The sequence below is a fragment of the Lepisma saccharinum genome, chromosome 25, assembly GCF_977018435.1.
Source record: "Lepisma saccharinum chromosome 25, izLepSacc3.1, whole genome shotgun sequence".
NCBI lineage: Eukaryota > Metazoa > Arthropoda > Insecta > Zygentoma > Lepismatidae > Lepisma > Lepisma saccharinum.
In genome coordinates, this window is record NC_139253.1 from 57,300,003 (window position 1) to 57,317,531 (window position 17,529).

The 17,529-nt window shown below is 39.6% G+C and overlaps 1 protein-coding gene across 1 annotated transcript in view; it reads right to left on the reverse strand.

Moving 5' to 3' along the window:
- The window catches only part of LOC145978825 (clavesin-1-like), a 170,052-nt gene that overhangs the window by 123,985 nt on the left and 28,538 nt on the right, over positions 1 to 17,529 (reverse strand). Inside the window, exon 3 of the mRNA XM_083111695.1 lies at positions 15,936 to 16,027. Coding sequence (XP_082967821.1) covers positions 15,936 to 16,027 — 92 coding nt within the window. The remainder of the gene's footprint in view (positions 1 to 15,935; positions 16,028 to 17,529) is intronic.

Here is a 17,529-nt window from a genome sequence, read left to right on the forward strand (position 1 = left end):
GGAAGGCTAAAGCAGGCTGGAGCGTGATGCTTAAAAACCAAAGGATAGAGAATGAAAGTGAAAATAAAGATTGATATGATTGATTTGTGGTTTTATGTCAACTTTATGCACAGAAAGGCTAATCGGGAGTGGACCTACAGTTTAAAGTGGGATCCGAACCACTGTGCCATGTGCCTCCAGTGGAAATAAAGAGGCAAAACAGACTGAAAGAGAAGAAAAGGAAGTGGAAAACCAACCAAAACATACTATAATAACAGAGGGAGGGGTGGATTGAGAGAAATGAAGATAAACATTTCTCACGATGGAGTGAGAATAGGAACAAAGAAAAGAAACAGTACAGAACGATAAAGAGATAAAGGAAGGAAGAGAAACAAAAAGAGAGGCATACAGAGAAATCTATAGAAAGAGAGAATGAGAAACAGAAACAAAAGGTAGAAAACGAAATAGAGAACGAGCAAGTGGAGGGAGAGAGAGAAAGAGAAGGGCAAGAAATGAAGGATGCTCTATATCTGAAGAGCCAGGGAGAGAGAGCAAAGAACGCAGGAGGGAAAATGGAACAAGACCTAATCGTGAAAAAGATACTATGGTTTTACACACAGAGAGAGATAAAAGAGTTATAAATAAAATTGAGTTTTCTGTATTACAAGTTCTAGACTCTCCCAAGTCTCATTCCAGCTCAAATGAGGCGAAAAAAAAAGTCGCCCTAGTTTCGAGTGTAAACGAAATTTTAAAATTTTACTCGCTAAACTGCTGGAAAAGGAATACAATTCAATTGTATTCAAATATTATGCACCATTACCAAGGAGGGCCTACTTGTAATCAGAGGGCCCCGGGTTCAATAGCCGTTGAAGGAACGCCGCTCCCGAAGGAGTGGTTTGGATCCCACTTGAAACTAAATATTAAGATTTCACCAGATTTCTGACTGTGATGCACCGCAAAGTCATAAGTCCAATAGGCTCGAATGTCAGTTAATGAATGAATGCTTCCTTAGTTAATGTTACCAATGTCAAGTCACTGTTCAAATTGAAGGGGATTCCAGGAAAGTGTCTCCTGTCTCATTTTCCCCAGCCTCTACATCTTCAAACCAGTAACTTTAATTTTCCCCTTCGTAAATTTTCTGTTATTTTTGTATAATTTGTATTTTAATTTTTAGGTTCATTTAACGCCGACACGTCAGTCAAAATTGTCAATTTTTACATAATATTACATTAATTTTTGTATTAAGTCCTATGTTATGCACAGATAGGCTAATTGGGATTGGACCTACAGTTTAAAGTGGGACCCTAACCTGGGAACTCTTGATTACAAGGTGATGACGTTACCACTATGCGATCGGGGAGCATTAATTTCAGATGAAATTCATGGTTTGGAAATAAATTTATTAAAATGTTGTTACTTCACACCAAACTCAGACAGAGCATTGTCGTCCTATTAAATTTTGCGCTTTATACGTTTCATAATAATAATAATAATACGCATGATGATCATAATAATAATAATATGATGAATGTTAATTTAAATTTTTATTCTATTATTTACTTTGAGCTTCAATAAATTAAAATAAATCAGTTCTTGGGTCTCACCGCGCCGCAAAAGATTTAGTATAAGTAATATAATTGTATTAGGTAAAAAAAAGTCAAAATGCGAAAATGGGAATCTCTGAACCACTCTCTTCCATCCTACATTTTCTTCAATTCCCATTATGATGCATAACCTAGATATGTAAAAAAAATCGGAGAGCATCACAGAGTAAGTCAACGAAGTAACTGGCTTTCTTGTTTTGGATCAGACTTGTAAACCGACGTAATTTGTGTAAACTAAGTGATGGCGATTCACTTCCTCGACTTGCAAGACTGTCTGTCTTGTATTTTGAACGTAGCCACCCACTGAAGGAATGGATGCACTTCCCTGAGTTTCCAAGGTCTTTGCGCGGACAAAACATAAACCAGATGTCAAAGCAAGATAAGTTTGCAAATTGCGGTGTTTAACCCTCCCCCCCCCTCCTCCGCTCCGAGCGGCACATGACCGGTGCCGCAGATGGGAGAATACACATTCAGAGGGTTGCTTGCCCATAAGCGACAGCAGCGCCATAAGCGGAAAATCCTCGAACTTCTAGAAGGCGTGGGAACTAAATACTTGTATTTTTTGTAATAAAATTATGTAATTTCTGTTGAAGATATTGTGCAAACGCTTGGAATTATCTATCTAAATTCACGACACTAAGATGCACAATGTTGAACCTAAACCGTAAGATGGTTTAAAATTCTTCAAACGCCCCATTTATAGCTGCTTTCACATCCAATTAATGCTGCATTTCCAATTTTTTGTACGCTAAACTAGAATCCCAATTCGATTTTTTATTCAATACATCCCTTCGTGTATCCTTCTAGAAAAGCCTTGCAGAGTATCACCGAAATTGGAGGCATATGTTAGGAGATTTTGTCAACAGAACGAGAAGCAGTTTTCAGCTGTTGAGAGAAACATCCAGCCGAGGCTTAAGCTTTACACTCAGATAGTCCGAGATGTTTTTATTTATAACATTGCAAGTAATGCAGGTCATGTGCAGTTCTCTCCGTCTTGCCATGTTGAGGATTTTGTGCTGATTAAGCACAGGGAGAACGTCTTCGTGATTTTTAAATTTGTAGACATACCTCATGCATGCATTTTGGATTTTCTGAATTTTGCCCGAGAGCCTTTTTGTGATTCTTGGCCCGTATACAACATCGCAATAATCGAAAAGAGGATATATTAAAGATGGGACCAAATTTAATTTAATTTTGGGTGAAATAAAGTCAACAAGTGTGTAAAGGCTCTTTAGCACTGAATATCCTTTACCGCACTGTTTCAGTACATGGTCAGACCAGTCTAATTTTTGATCCATGGTCAAGCCCAAATTTCGTACTGTTTGTGAGAATTTTGCGTTCTTCGTTTCAATTAATATTTTACATTCGCTGAGATTTATTTGTTTCACGAGATTATTGTTTCCGATAATAGTAAATGTAGATTTATTTAAATTTAGAACTAAGCCATTTGATTCACACCAGTTACGTATATTTTTCAAGTCCTGATTTAATAGTGCAATCGCATTTTGTAAATTAAATATATCTGTCGATATATAGAATTGCGTGTAATCGGCATAACAGTGCACGTTACAATATTTCACTGACGTAATCAAGTCAGCAGCTGCTGACGTGAATAACAAAGGACCCAGGATTGTACCCCGAGGGACGCCAGCATTCACTAGCAGAGGCGACGACAGTTTATGTGTTAATACACGCTGTTGCCTTCCACGGAGATACGTCTCGAACCATTTGAGTGCTATTGGGGAGAATTTGTAATATTGTAGCTTTGCAAGAAATGGTTTATGTGGTAGCGTGTCAAAAGCTTTGATTACGTCAAGTAAAACTAACATTGTTACAAGGGATTTGTCCATTGCATGGAAAATATCGTTGGTCACTTTCAGGAGAGCGGTTTGCGTGCTATAGTGAGGACGAAAACCGGATTGTTGCGGGGGAAGAACGTTATAGTCGCCAATGTACTTACGAACTTCATCGTTTACTATTTTCTAAATGATTTTTGAGAGTACCGGCAAAATACTAATGGGGCGAATGTCATTTACAGAGCTGGGGTTCTCTTTCTTAGGTATGGGAATGACCTTTGCCTCCTTCCAAGAATGCGGGAAACAGCTTATGATGAGGGAATAATTAATGATATGCGTTAATGGCGGAAGGATTTGGGGAAGTGAGAATTTTATCAGTTTTACAGATATGCGGTCACCTTTGGCCGCGTTCGATCGGATTTTGTACACGAAGTTTCTGACAACGGATTCATCCACTTCACGAAAACTGAAATCAGCCGCACTCTCACTGAAACAGCCAGCGTAATAACGCTCACACTGCTGAGAAACTTTCTCTTGGTTTATTTTCAAGTTGCGGCATACGTTCACAAAGTGATTATTTAGGACATTAGCACCATTTAATGTGGGAGGAAGTTTCCCGATTTTGTTTTTACCACTATAACCCCAATTCTGAATATGTTGCCATATGTGCTTCCATTTGACGAATTTATGATATGTTCGAAATACGCTTTTTTCTCTTGTCTTACGACCGATGTTGCGAAATTACGTAATCTCTTGTATTCGGTCCAATGTTGAGAATTATTTGTCCGCTTAAATTTCAGTAGCTCGTTATCTCTAAATTTCATGATTAACTTAACATTTTCTGTTATCCAGGGTGCTTTTCTCTTAGTTGCGCGAACGGTTTTCAATGGAGCATGTTTATCAAACACCGCATTCAATTTTTCGGAGAAGAAAAGCACTTTATCTTCAATGTTTGCACATTCCATTAACCCTCGGATGCATGAGTGGGGTCATTTTGACCCCAATGTCTGTTTATTTCCTGGTATTATAATAAAATCTAAATAAATAATTCTGATTTTCTGTGACATCTTACCATGCTACTTTAGCTATAGGAACATGTATAAATAAATTTCTTACAATTTATTTTAAATTATATTTTTAACGTTTTTTTAACAATACCCTTCCTTTCCATGTGTGGGGTCATTTTGACCCCAGCCTAAAAACAGCAGAATACATTCATAAAGGGAAATTGATCCTACATATTATGTTCAATTATGGCCAAACTAAAGACAATCATCTCAATGTCAACCACCCACCCTGCCATGACTCACTGCATAAGTGCGCATGCGCAGATGTATTTGGCGCGGATCGAGGCCAACTGAGAAAAGTTGGGATGTTCCTGTTTGTGAGCTTTATCTCTACAAATTCTCCAACCCGAAGTACAAAGCAACCTTTGGAGTAAATCGTTTCGAAGAGATCAGAAGACTTCTGATCTGATGACAAACATACTGGCGCTGCACGTCTGGAGACTGATCACATGGCTGCATTTCTATATATCTGGACACTTTTTATCAAAACTGTCGCAGAATCATGGTACCCGGCGCCTTCTTTATGATTGATGAACAGTTAGTGCTTTCCCGTGGGAGATGCAAGTTCGTGCAATACATGCCAAGTAAGCCGGCCAAATACGGAATCAAGATCTTCTGGTTGTTCGATGCTGATAACTTACGAAATGTAATCATTGTTGGACAGTAAAAAAAACGTGAAATTCCACCTGCACTTACCAATATCAAGACAAGACAGCCTTGCACATCACAATTCGCCTCCCATGGAAATGAGACCCTGGTAAGCTACGTGCCGAAGAAAAACAAGAATGTCATTCTACTCAGCACAATTCATCATGACATACACATTGATGATGATGATTCTAAAAAGAAGCCAGAAATAATAAAGTTTTACAACCAAACAAAGAGTGGAGCGGAAGCAATGGACAAACTGGTTCAAACATACACCTGCAGAAGACAGACACTTCAATGGCCAATGGCCCTGTATAATGTAATCAATGTAGGCGTTCTCAATGCATACACATGCTACTTGTCACAGCATTCTGATTACCCATCAGGCGTCAGTCACAGACGCCGTATGTTCCTTATCGAATTGGCGAATGAGTTGATTCTTCCTCACATGCGGGGGAGGTGCCAAAGCTTGAACCTGAAGAAACCAGTAACCGAGGCATTGAAACTTTGCGGCGTAGTAAGGCAGGCACAGAGACTGGAGGATAGATCTTCAAAGAAAAGAGTAAGATGCCAGGTTTGCACAAGACAAAAGGACAGGATGACGAAGGAAAGTTGCAGAAGATGTGGGAAACCTGTGTGCAAGGTCCACAGCAGTGTGATTGTGGTGTGCTCAGAATGCGAGTAAGGTGTATTTAATTGCCATGAGAGGCCGGCACGTTCTTCTTTTTATTTCTTTTTTTATTATTATTTTTGTTTTTATTTTTTTAAATTTATTTGTTCTAGAAAGAAGAATGTTTAGTGCTGTATTGTGTTATCTCTAAAATACTGTTTCTCAGGTCAACTGAAGCTCTGATAATTGCGAGCGAAGTGTAACTACCATTAATATGTAGAACAGTGGATTGTCCATACATTGTTATTTCTTGGGGGCTTAAATAATAATAATAAAAGGTCAATTGTTTCCTATGTTATATTCAGAGAAATTATTGATCAATAAACCATATTAGCTGAACTATTTACTCTGTCGTACCTATTTCAATGCATAATTGCATTGGGGTCAAATTGACCCCACATATGTAAAGTTGTAAAAAAAAAAGTGACATGCATCCGAGGGTTAACGTATTCCAATTTATTTTGCATAGGCCGTTTTCGAGGCTGTCTTTCACTATCGCATTATAGTTCCTGTAAGTAATTGACGTGGGCTTACGCTTTGTTTTGCTGAAATGCAGAGAGACATATGTCAAACAATGATCGGAGTTGCTGACTGGTACAGAGACGCCAGAATTTATGAAATCAGATAAGTTATTTACGAAGATCGGATCAATTAAGGTTTGAGTGTTGTGTGTGATACGAGTGGGTTCTGTTAAGGTTTGGGAGAGCTGGAACTGTTTAGCAAGTGACCGGACGTAACGTGTGTCGGGCTCATTTGACTTTAAAAAAATCTACGTTTATGTTACCTAAGATTACTAAATGATGGACTTTGTGATATATATTCGATACAATATCTTTGATGATTGATAATTTGGAGTACGGAATATCACCGGGCCTATAAATGCCGCAGATGCCAATACTGCGTTGCTTTTGTCGGATTACTATTACGATAAATTCAATATTATTAACCCTCGAGTACTCGCGTGGCATCCGGTAACACGGATACTCGCGCGGGTGACAGTTGTCACCCACAAGGTATTTTATTTATTTCGAAAAGACTAATTATAGTATGGTGGATTTTTTTGTTTTGTTATATTTACAATCTATTCTAGGGACTCTTAAAGTATTTTTTGAATTATTTTTGTATGAAACAGGTGTTGTATTGAAGAAAATACCAAATCGTTCTTTAACAAAATTTTGCATGGAAAAAATATCTTAAAATTTAGGCTACCGTAACTTTTTTTAATGCAGGGTAACATTGTAAAACTCCTTGCTCATCTGAAAGACTGCTTTATTGAGAATCGATAAATATATATATTAACATAATTTGGCCTTTATTATAATTCAAAATAAATCGCCAAAGCGTACCCTGCATTTTACATATAGAAGGAGTATAGTCATAACAATGTTTGTTACTCGTAATAATTTTTTATGCGTAGGTTGAAAATTTCTGTGACGAAGAATTGATGAATGATCACTACAGATATGACATCCACATTTTTCACAATGTTTTCTGGTTGATTTGTCTCTTGCCCTCCCACACAGATAGCAGCGACCTCTGCTGTTACCTTGTTGTCTGCGCTCAGGCTGAGGAGTTTCTTCGATTACAAGAAGGGCCTTTCCTCTTCTCTTCAGATGTGCAGGGATGAAAGGAAGCTGGATGAGACTCTCAATCAGAGGTTTTATGAGTTCCAACGCCAAGCATTTCAGGAATTCTCGTCTTGCAGGTGGTTTAGCTGCAGCTTTGTTGAACTTGTAAATGATTGAGGCGTTGACCACAAGTTTTGCCCTACAAGTTGTGCCCTAGGACTTCTCTGATAGGCGCAAGCCAATCAATTTCTCTTCGCTGCTGACCATCTCCGATGTCATCAAAACGAAGACATCGCATGAGGAAATGAAATCTATTCTCACTAATGGCAAGATAACAGACTTCCACACCAGTCCCTGTAGAGTTGTCCCACATTGCTTAGTTTTTTCCTTTTACTGCCAAAACAGCCAATTAGTAGCAAAATGCCTATGAAAGCACGAATTTCAACAACATTCGTGTGTTTGGCGTCTCTGTCTCGGCTAAAATGCTCCTTCATATGGTCCATGTAAATGTTGGTTGATGTAACTATAGTTCCAATAACGTTAAAAAGTACAAAGCAATCAAGTGCACTGCGAGCTTCCCTACCCTGTCCAGTTGGTCCTGGGAGCCGCAAAATAATGTTGTCAGCTATGGTTCGTACATTTCTGGGCTGAGAGGATAGTCATCACTACATTCTTAAACTGGTATCTTACCATGTATAAATTTGCAAATGGGAGTCCTCTTCATCACTGGATTCTTCTTCCGCATTTGCCACCAGGTCATTTTCGGCATTTTTCACTTGGTCCGTTTGTGGCTCATCTGCTTCTTCGGTGTCAAAGAGATCGTCCTGGACATCTAAATGGTCATCTCCACCAACGTCACTATCATTCTCCACAACATCATCCTCATCGGAAGTCTCACCAAGCAATACGTCCAAAATAAGAGAGTTATTACAGAGTTGTGGACGCTTGGGTGCATTCATGACGCCGTTAATCGCGTGGGGGACAAGTGTCACCCAACTGACTTTCAAGCGGAATAACACGGGCCACTCCTCGCTACAACATACAAACGTACACTAGTCAGGTAGCTGGAAATGTAGGCGGAAGGTACTGAAGCCCCTACCACTCCCCTCCATCACACTGCTTGGCGGTAACAAAAACAAATGGGCTGGGTGACAATGGTCACCCGCGCGAGTACTGGAGGGTTAATCTCTTCAGGAATAATTTATATCTCTTCTACCGCTAGCTCCGAACGCACGTAAAATAAGCACTTTTATGCTTGCGGTCTTTTCTAATTACCTTGAACCCTGGTATGTTCATTATTTGATCATTTGTGTGTTCTGTTCCTTAAGCCATGTCTCGGTTACAAGAAGAGGGTCCAAATTATTTTCTTCTACCGTGTGACGTATTTCGTCAATTTTCGGTACCAGAGAACGAACATTGACATGGGCGATAGTGAAGCGAGGAAGGGGGAAGGGGGAGGCATCCGGAGTTGCACTGCCTGCGGGTGACTTTCTTGGAAGGAGGGAAGGTTGTTTTGACAAATTTGAGAGCGCAACGGCGGAGGGGGAAGGTGGAATGCACTGGACCGATGCAGAGGCAGGACTAATCAGGGGTGGCAAGATTTGGAAATTTAACATGAAACAACATATGAAAACTGACGATGAGAAGTAAAGTAAAGTAAAGTGTTCCCCTGTGCATAGCACCACGCCATGAAGGCGTATAGGGGGTGTGGGGGTAACGCCACACACTTTCTTGATCCGGTCGTGAGAGGGGGTGATGTGATCAGCATCACGCCCCTGACCGCCTTTACCCCCCAGGGTTTCCCCCAGGTACCCATGTTATTCGACGCTGGGTAGGCGCCGGGGCCGCTTCCACCGTTAGAAAAGTTCCCGGATTTGAACCGGCCGGGGATCGAACCCGGGACCTTGAGCATGGTAGTCAGACGCGTTACCGACTGAGCCACCGCGGCCACTGACGATGAGAAGCAAAGTAAAACTTTTACCTGTGATATGAATTGCATCTGGTCCACTTCTTACACTGCTTCTCCTCACACGCATGGTATGTGTATAACTAAATAATAAAATGTAATTGATCATTGTTCACTTCAATCTTTTCACACGGCACCCTCTCCGTTCATGTTAAAGCGTCGAGGTCCTCAGGTGATACAATCAAACAGCGCCGTCCTCCGTGTGACACAAACACTCGCCCGTCCTGGCTCCAAGCGTTCCGTGATCCCACTCGATCCTTCGCCGCACCTAGTAGCCTCTGCCGGTACGAGGTTAGTGATTCCGTGATTAACAGTGGCGAGTTCTTCAAAAGCTTCTTCTCCTTCCACACTGCGTTTCTGGAGCGGTAACTAACAAATTTAACAATAATTGGTCGTTTTCCGGATCTCACTACTTCCGCTGGCGATCTCCTTGGACGACCAATTCTGTAGCAACGGTCGACGTGTTCCAGTCTCAGGTGTTGCAGCTCCATTTTATCGTGTAGCACATGGAGGACGATGCTGTCCACATCCTCGTTTGGTGTTTCGGGGACTCCGTGCAGCAGAATGCAGTTCCTTCTTGAATATTGACCCAGGTCGTCGATGTCGACACTGTTGTTCTGTACTTGTTTGTCCATAGCATCCAGCTCTCGTCGTAGGACTGCAATGGAGTAGTTTGTTGTCTTCTTGAACACCATAAATTCTTCCCTGAGACTGGCGAGAGATTGTAAATGTCGGCATCGTTCTGTGCTGGTCCATGTTGGGCTATCAACACATCGAGCCGCTCCTGGAATGACTCCATTGTTTTTCCCATCTTGTCCACTTTGTTAGAGACACCGGTAATTGTAGGTTTCGACATATTGCAACCTGGAGAACCACGGGGGAAGAAACTATATTCCTCTGGCAGAAAATGTGGGAACGTAGCAGAGGGGTGCTAACGTGGAGCTCTATTCACACACGTCCATCCACTTCGACCACCGAGCAGTGATTCATCGGAATATCATAGTTCACACGTCTTTCTCTTCAGAATAGAACAGGCTTTCAAATGGTACCACGCACATGTGTGCATCAAGTATGGGGAAAGGGAAATCGGGGATAATTCTGGAAATTTCCCTCCGAAAAATCCCTTTTGGTAAATTTGGGGCTTTTGGACAGACCCTGGATATAGGTACCTGATTATAATCTACCTTGCGAAATACCATGGTCTATACGTAGTACCTACGAAGTTTAATTCTAATATATTCAATAGGTATGAGGGACGAGGGTAAAAATATTTCTCAATTCTGTTTGACAATACTACCGTAATAGATACTAATCGGGGAAAATTCGAAAAATTTCCCTTCGAAAAATCCCTTTTGGTAAGTTTGGAGCCCTGTGGACCGGCTCTGGATATAGGTATCCGATTATAATCTACCTTGAAAAATACTACGGTTTACGTAATGCGTCCGCCAAGTTTCATTGCAATATCTTCAATAGGTATGAGGGCTGAGGGGAAAAAAAAACATTTCGCAATCCTATTTGACAAAACTATTAGATACTATTAGATACTATTAGAAACTAAAAAACTCAAAAACCAACAATAAATCACCAACAGTTAAAATAACGCAACACCGAAAAAAATGTACATAAAGCAACTGATTAAACGCGGCACACAAACGAAATCACGTTTGCACTTTGTCAGCATAACACAAAAACAATTTACTTTCCTTTGAACTGCTTCTTCTTCTTTTCTTCTTTTTCTTCTTCTTTGTCGGCACTGAAATTCGTGACTGAATAAAAGGTCATTGTTTCTTCAATAGCAAAATTTATGTTCAACCAACAAAGAAAGTATTATTCCTTTCAACACAGGTTACTTCAGTCAGAGATGTTCGCGGGCGTAATATTACGCCCAACACAGAATAATCTATAGTGACCAAGGGCGTAATATTATGCCGAACACAGGGAATGGGATCTTTCAACAATATACAATTTCTTATGCAATTTTGATATTACAAGTCATTTATAGAAATTGAGAAAATAACAATTACGTCAAATAAAATTATTTTAATTTATCTTAATTATAAAGTCAACTTCTAAGGATGTACAAAGTTTAATTAATTGTCTTCATCAACGTAAACACTGGCTTACACATGTGGAGGGGTTACAGTCCCTCCCGAAATTTTGACAAAAATCAAAATCTTTAAATGAAAGCTGCATAGAACTTGGGAAAAACTATATTGCTAAATGCAAATCCCTCTTTAATTTATCAATAGATTTCAATTTTGAGTATAAGTTCCAAATATGCGAAATCAGTAAATCGTAGGTAATGTCCATTTTTACAATTCCAGCCACCTCTCCTCCCAAAATGTGAATCTTGCGTACGCTAGTAACTGTCATCATCATATTATTGCAACCATTCGCCACGAGCTGTTGAAGAGGACAATCGATAATTTTGTACGCACATTGTGAAGTATCATCAAGCCTCGACGTGCAGGAACAGCAAACCATCTTAAGAAGGAAATGAAGATTTAGAGATACACAGCATAGTAGGAATTATTCTTTACATACCAACTCCATCTTTCTACCTTGATCGTCTCTTCTCTATACTTCCAGATACTTACTTGAAACTGTGAGCGAAATTTAAGGTACATTTAAGACGAATCAGAAGGTGACAAACACTCAGGTGTAACAATCTATGTAGTTGCAGCTATCTTTTCAATTAACATTCGACAACACAGTTCGATTGTGGACGACGACTCGCAGTCATACAACAGAAACATTGCTTTTCTTACAACGACTTCAACATCTGAATGTTGGCAGGAATGGAAATATAATGAATTCTCAGCTGAACGGAGTTCGTTACGTTTATCAGTTTGTCTAATACTGAGGATTTATAAATTGCGCACGTTGCGAATGTGGTTTCGAGTTTTTGTTTTAGGTCCGGTTTATTCACAGATACGCTAATCAGTACTGTACATGCAGTTTAAAATGGGATCCTAATCACTACATGCCTCCACCAGGCATCGAACCCTGCACCCACTAAATACAAGGCACCGGACGTTATCGCTATGCCATCAGGGAGGCCAGAAAAAAAACTGGGTGTGGTATTAGAGCCAGCGAATACATACATAAAGAGAAACAGCTTGCGGATGTCACGACCCAACAATGATTGAATTCCGAGGATACTGTACACAGTATTAGGAGATGGGCCCTGTCTTATGTCACTGCGTTAAAACCACTGATACGGCATGGAACGGAATGCTGGAGAGATCCATAATCCAAAACGCACTGACTTGCGCACAGGATTTCTTCAACTTCCATTCGAAACTTGTTGGTGTATTTTATTATTGCATGACCTAACTGAGAATTCTGGGCTCTCCTCAACATACATTATCATTTGAATAATGCACGAGGAGAGGATCGAAGCTCGTAAGACATTATATATATTTCAGTGACACCGCCAGTGGTAAAAGTCGTAATTTTCTGAAAGAGTGCTGCATCTACTTGTATATCGTAACCGACAGGGCCCACGACGCAGCAGCAGCAGAAAATCCTGTGATATTTACTCTGTCAATCTCTTGGCAGAATATTTGACAACAATCTTTCTCAATTATTTTGAAAATGATATCCGTACCAATGTAACGAAATTCATCAAAATTAACTGCTGTACTTGTGTTGCAGAAACGTGAGTCAAAATGGAATTTGGATATGGATATGGACTGAAGTTGTTCTATTCCTCTTTTAATAACATTACGGTCCCCCGTTGGTCTACTTTCTCGCATTTCATTGTGTCGCTCACTCCCCTTCATCAAAACTCTGGTATATTCTTGCAGTAAAAGTTGTAAGTTGAACATAAATGTATGTAAAACAGACATGTTGCCTTCTGTATTTCTGTAAATCCGTTTCCTCGTGTCAGTCCTCACCTGCTTTGCAGGTAATGCCACGAGGTAAGATTCGAATCGTACACAGGAACCCGGATTCGATACCCTGTGGAGGCACATAGTGGTTTGGACCCCACTTTAAACTTTAGGTCCAGCCCCAATTAGCCTTTCTGTGCATAAAGTGGACTTCAAACAAGAAGAAATATCAATCCCAGTCCGGTACATAATCGGTCACGTCATCTTGTCACAAATTTACCCCCTAGAAACATTTTCTGCAAGGTTTGATTTTCAGACAACAAACAAAGTTTTCTGCAAGTACTGGTATAGGGGCTTGAGGTAATTGTGATATCTGTCTGCTGCAATGATGGAGAGAATCTTCAGCATAGCTTGCAACTGCAAATCATCCACAAGCCGGCTCTATCAGCATTTATCAAGTTACATGAAATGCTGGTCATTCGTGGAGATCATATTTTAACTACATCTTGTCCATTGTCCAATTTTCTTTCACAAATCGCGCACAATTCGAAGATATTTATTTTTAAAAGACAAAAGAAAACAAAAATTTTAAGTAATAATATAGAAAATATTAAAAATTATTCACAAATTAGCATACAATGTAAGTAAATTCATAATTGCCAGCCCGCCATTTTGAAATCCGTTTTTGGGGATTTTCCCGTGGTCCGATTTTGTCTGATTTTGGATATATTATTCAGCAATGATTCCTGAGCTAGAAATTGTTTAAAAAGCTTTTGAAGCAATTTTGACCAGGTTTCATGGTAAATTGCTTTAGTTTGCATGGACTATTTATAAAGTAGAAGACCATGATAAATCAATCAGATTGGCTATTGTTGCTAGTCAAACCAATGTCTCTCTGGGTTATTACCCTTATTAGTTTTGAAAACAGGTTTTTCTGTTACATGTGCTCGCAATTAGGACATAGAATCGAATTATTTACTCGCTTTTATGTGTTCGCAATTAGGACGATTTAGGATCAAAACCATTAAATCGAACACAAAAATTTGACCAGCTAATCAAGCAACATACACACAATTAACCTTCCTGTAACTTTCTCTGATCTGAGATGTACCTAATAAATCCATTGGTTTTCAGCACGCTGTAAAATACATTTTCATATACATACATACATACATACATACATACATACACACGCACATATACATGTGTTGTGGGAATGAGTGTGTTTTACTCTAGATGCATATAATCCACTCAATGACTTTTATATTTAACAGAGTTGAACAATACTTCTGTGAAGTGATGGTATGCTCTTACAATTTTGTAGAATTTGCATAATATATCTGTGTATTGACATATGCATTTTTACAATCCAGTTTTTACAGAGAAGTTCCTGGAAGCAGACTAAAGCTATTCGTGAAATAAAAATATGGAGAAATAAAGGATTGTGTTCACATTGAAATGCCCAATGCTACTTGACTCATTTGTGAAATCTTCTATTTATTTCTGTAGATTGTGTAGTGTACGAGGTGTGGCAATAAAGTTTCCGGATTGATTTTCTTATTCATTTCAGTTCACATCCCTAATAAAGAAATGGGTAGGATACTGACCTGTAGATTATCCTCTGCCTGCGCACAAACTATTACGCACATGCGTGGAAGAGTCTCGCTATATCATTTGTTACAAGCGGTCTGTGCATCTGAGCTCCTTTGGAATCATGTTAAGTTCGAAAGTGGAACAACGTGTTAATGTCACAAAACTTGGGAAATCCGCCACGGAAACTTACAATTAGTTGAAAGAAATTTGTGGGGATCAGAGTTTATTTCGCACACGAGTTTTCGAGTAGTTTTAGAAATTTAATGAGGGTAGAGAAGGCGTCGGGGACGATCCACGATCAGGTCGCTCTTGCTCTTCGAGAACTCAAGTCAGTATCAAGAAGGTCGCTAAAATTGGTTGTTGATTAGGTGCCTGAAGGTCAGACTGCCAATCAGTTGTATCATGAGAATGGTTTGAGGATCCTTCGTGAATGGGTGATAAGAAGGAGACCACACATGTCGAAGAATGACTCATGCATTCTTCACCAGGAGAACGTGCCAATTCACAACGAGCTATCTGTGAAGACGTTTTTGGTAAATCACAACATTCCAGTGTTGGAATATCCACCGTACTCGCCGGACCTAGCCTCGTGTGACTTTTTCTCTTCCCAAAATTCAAGTCTGCACTAAAAGGTACTCGGTTCGAGTTTGTGGACGCGGTGAAAGCCAAAGCGACCCAAGTATTGAACAGCATATCAGAAAATGATCTGCAACACTGCAAATCCTCGTGGAGTTTGCTAGGGATCGGGGAGGGAACTACATTGAAGGGCACAAAATTTCGATTGTCTGATTTTTTTAATAAAAGAGTTACAGCATGAGTCCGGAAACTTTATTGCCACACCTCGTACATTCAAGCAGCAAGTCACAACCTGACCTGAACCAACCTACCTACACACCCTACGGATCTCTTCTGGAGATTATGCCACAACATTTTAAATTTCCGTCCTAAATGTAACTAAACTTTATACACCTTGTTGCATAAAATTTCGTAGCTCAATTCTAACGTTTAGAAGTGTCGTTTCTATTTATACATTTCAATGTACGATGATGTTTCTGGATAGACCTTTCTGTAACTTTCTCTGATCTGAGATGTACCTAATAAATCGATTACGTTTTCAGCACGCTATAAAATACATTTTCATGTAATGGCTTGTAACTTTGGGAACATCCTGTACAATTACCCAACAGAACTTAAATGTTTTCTTTGCTTACCCCTTTCAGGGCCTCCTCTTGGTCAAACATGAATGCCCGTAGATACGATAAGAGGAAACAGTCATCCAAACGTGACTTCAGACCATGAATATCTGTAGGTGATAGAAAGGAAATACAGACTATAAATATGCAACACAATGTTTAATTCTATTCATACTTTGATTGTTTTTATCTAGCATTTCCACCTATTGTGTAAATTGAATTGATAAGGATGAATGATGAACTGATGAAACTGGTGTTAGGACAAATACAATGATACACGTTTTACAATGGCTCTGAGACGTCTGAAGATTCTGACAATGATTGGTGACAACACTATATTATTTTAGTGTTAAGTGTGCCTACATCTCGCTTCAGAATTTGTAGGATTAGTTATTTTCTGTACTGTTTGTGAATTTTTGTTTGCTTAACGTAAACGTAACATTTTGAAAATAATTAACACAGTTTTTTATTTCCTTTTTTCATGTAAATTTAATGTTTTGTTCATACTTTAGTAAAGTAACATGTTAATGTGAAATATTTAAAAAAAATATGTAACAAACAAATCATATATCAGATAAAATTTTGACGTATCTTAGATTTCCAACGCTAGAGAAGCAACAAAAGAGTTTTGGCTTCCTAGTTTGCTTACTTTGGCAAACAGCGTCAGAACTACTTTTTCTTCTTTAAATGGTTTCGTTCGTGTACTCCATTTGTTTCGGAAGAAATTACATGTACTCCCAACGTAGATAAATTATCCTAATTACCGTATATTATTATATTTCTGGGCCGAGCTCTGTGTCTCCCACGAGGGAGACCAGGGATTTCTGGGATCTAACATGGGAATTTTTCCGGCCATGCCCCCACATAAAGCGGCTCTGGGACTCACCCCTCCTCAAATCAATGGGTACATGGAGGCAACTCTGGAGATAACGGCGGCCGGAGAATGGTGATCATCATATCACCTTCAAATGGCCGAGATCGAGAATGTGTCTGGAACTACAACCGCTACCCTTGAATGTGTTTTCAGGGCACGACTCTATATGCACGGTAACCTTAACTCACCTTTACCTCTGTGGCGGAATGGTTAGCACAGCCCACTACGCCACCAGCGGTCCCGGGTTCGAATCTCAGCCTGGGCATGTGTGTCTCTTGTGAGTGTCCTTCATCCATTCATCATATCATTACTCATGGTCGTCTTCGTGATGTTAAATGTCTGTTATATCGGAGACACATTTCTTCATTTTTACAGAAGAAACTACTTACGGAAATGAGTTTCTGTAGCATTTTGAAAGTTCGTGGACGTATTTTCTCACCGTAGAATGCTGTACAAGAAGAAATAAGCCCTTTTCATATAATAAACTTGCATTTTGTGCAAAGCGACATTATGCCGTTGTTTCCATTATGTACCTGCAGATGGCAAGAGCGTCGAAAATCACGCAGTCTCGTCAGTGTTTCCAAACGTGCCTTTTGTTACGAGAATTTTTTTTTAACTATGCTTACCTAACCTAACCCAACCTAACCTAAACTTGCCGGAAATAGTCCGTGGGGCTATCGTGGGGCTATAGCCAACGGTTCGTGGGGCTATCGTGAATGGTTTTTGGGGCTATCGTGA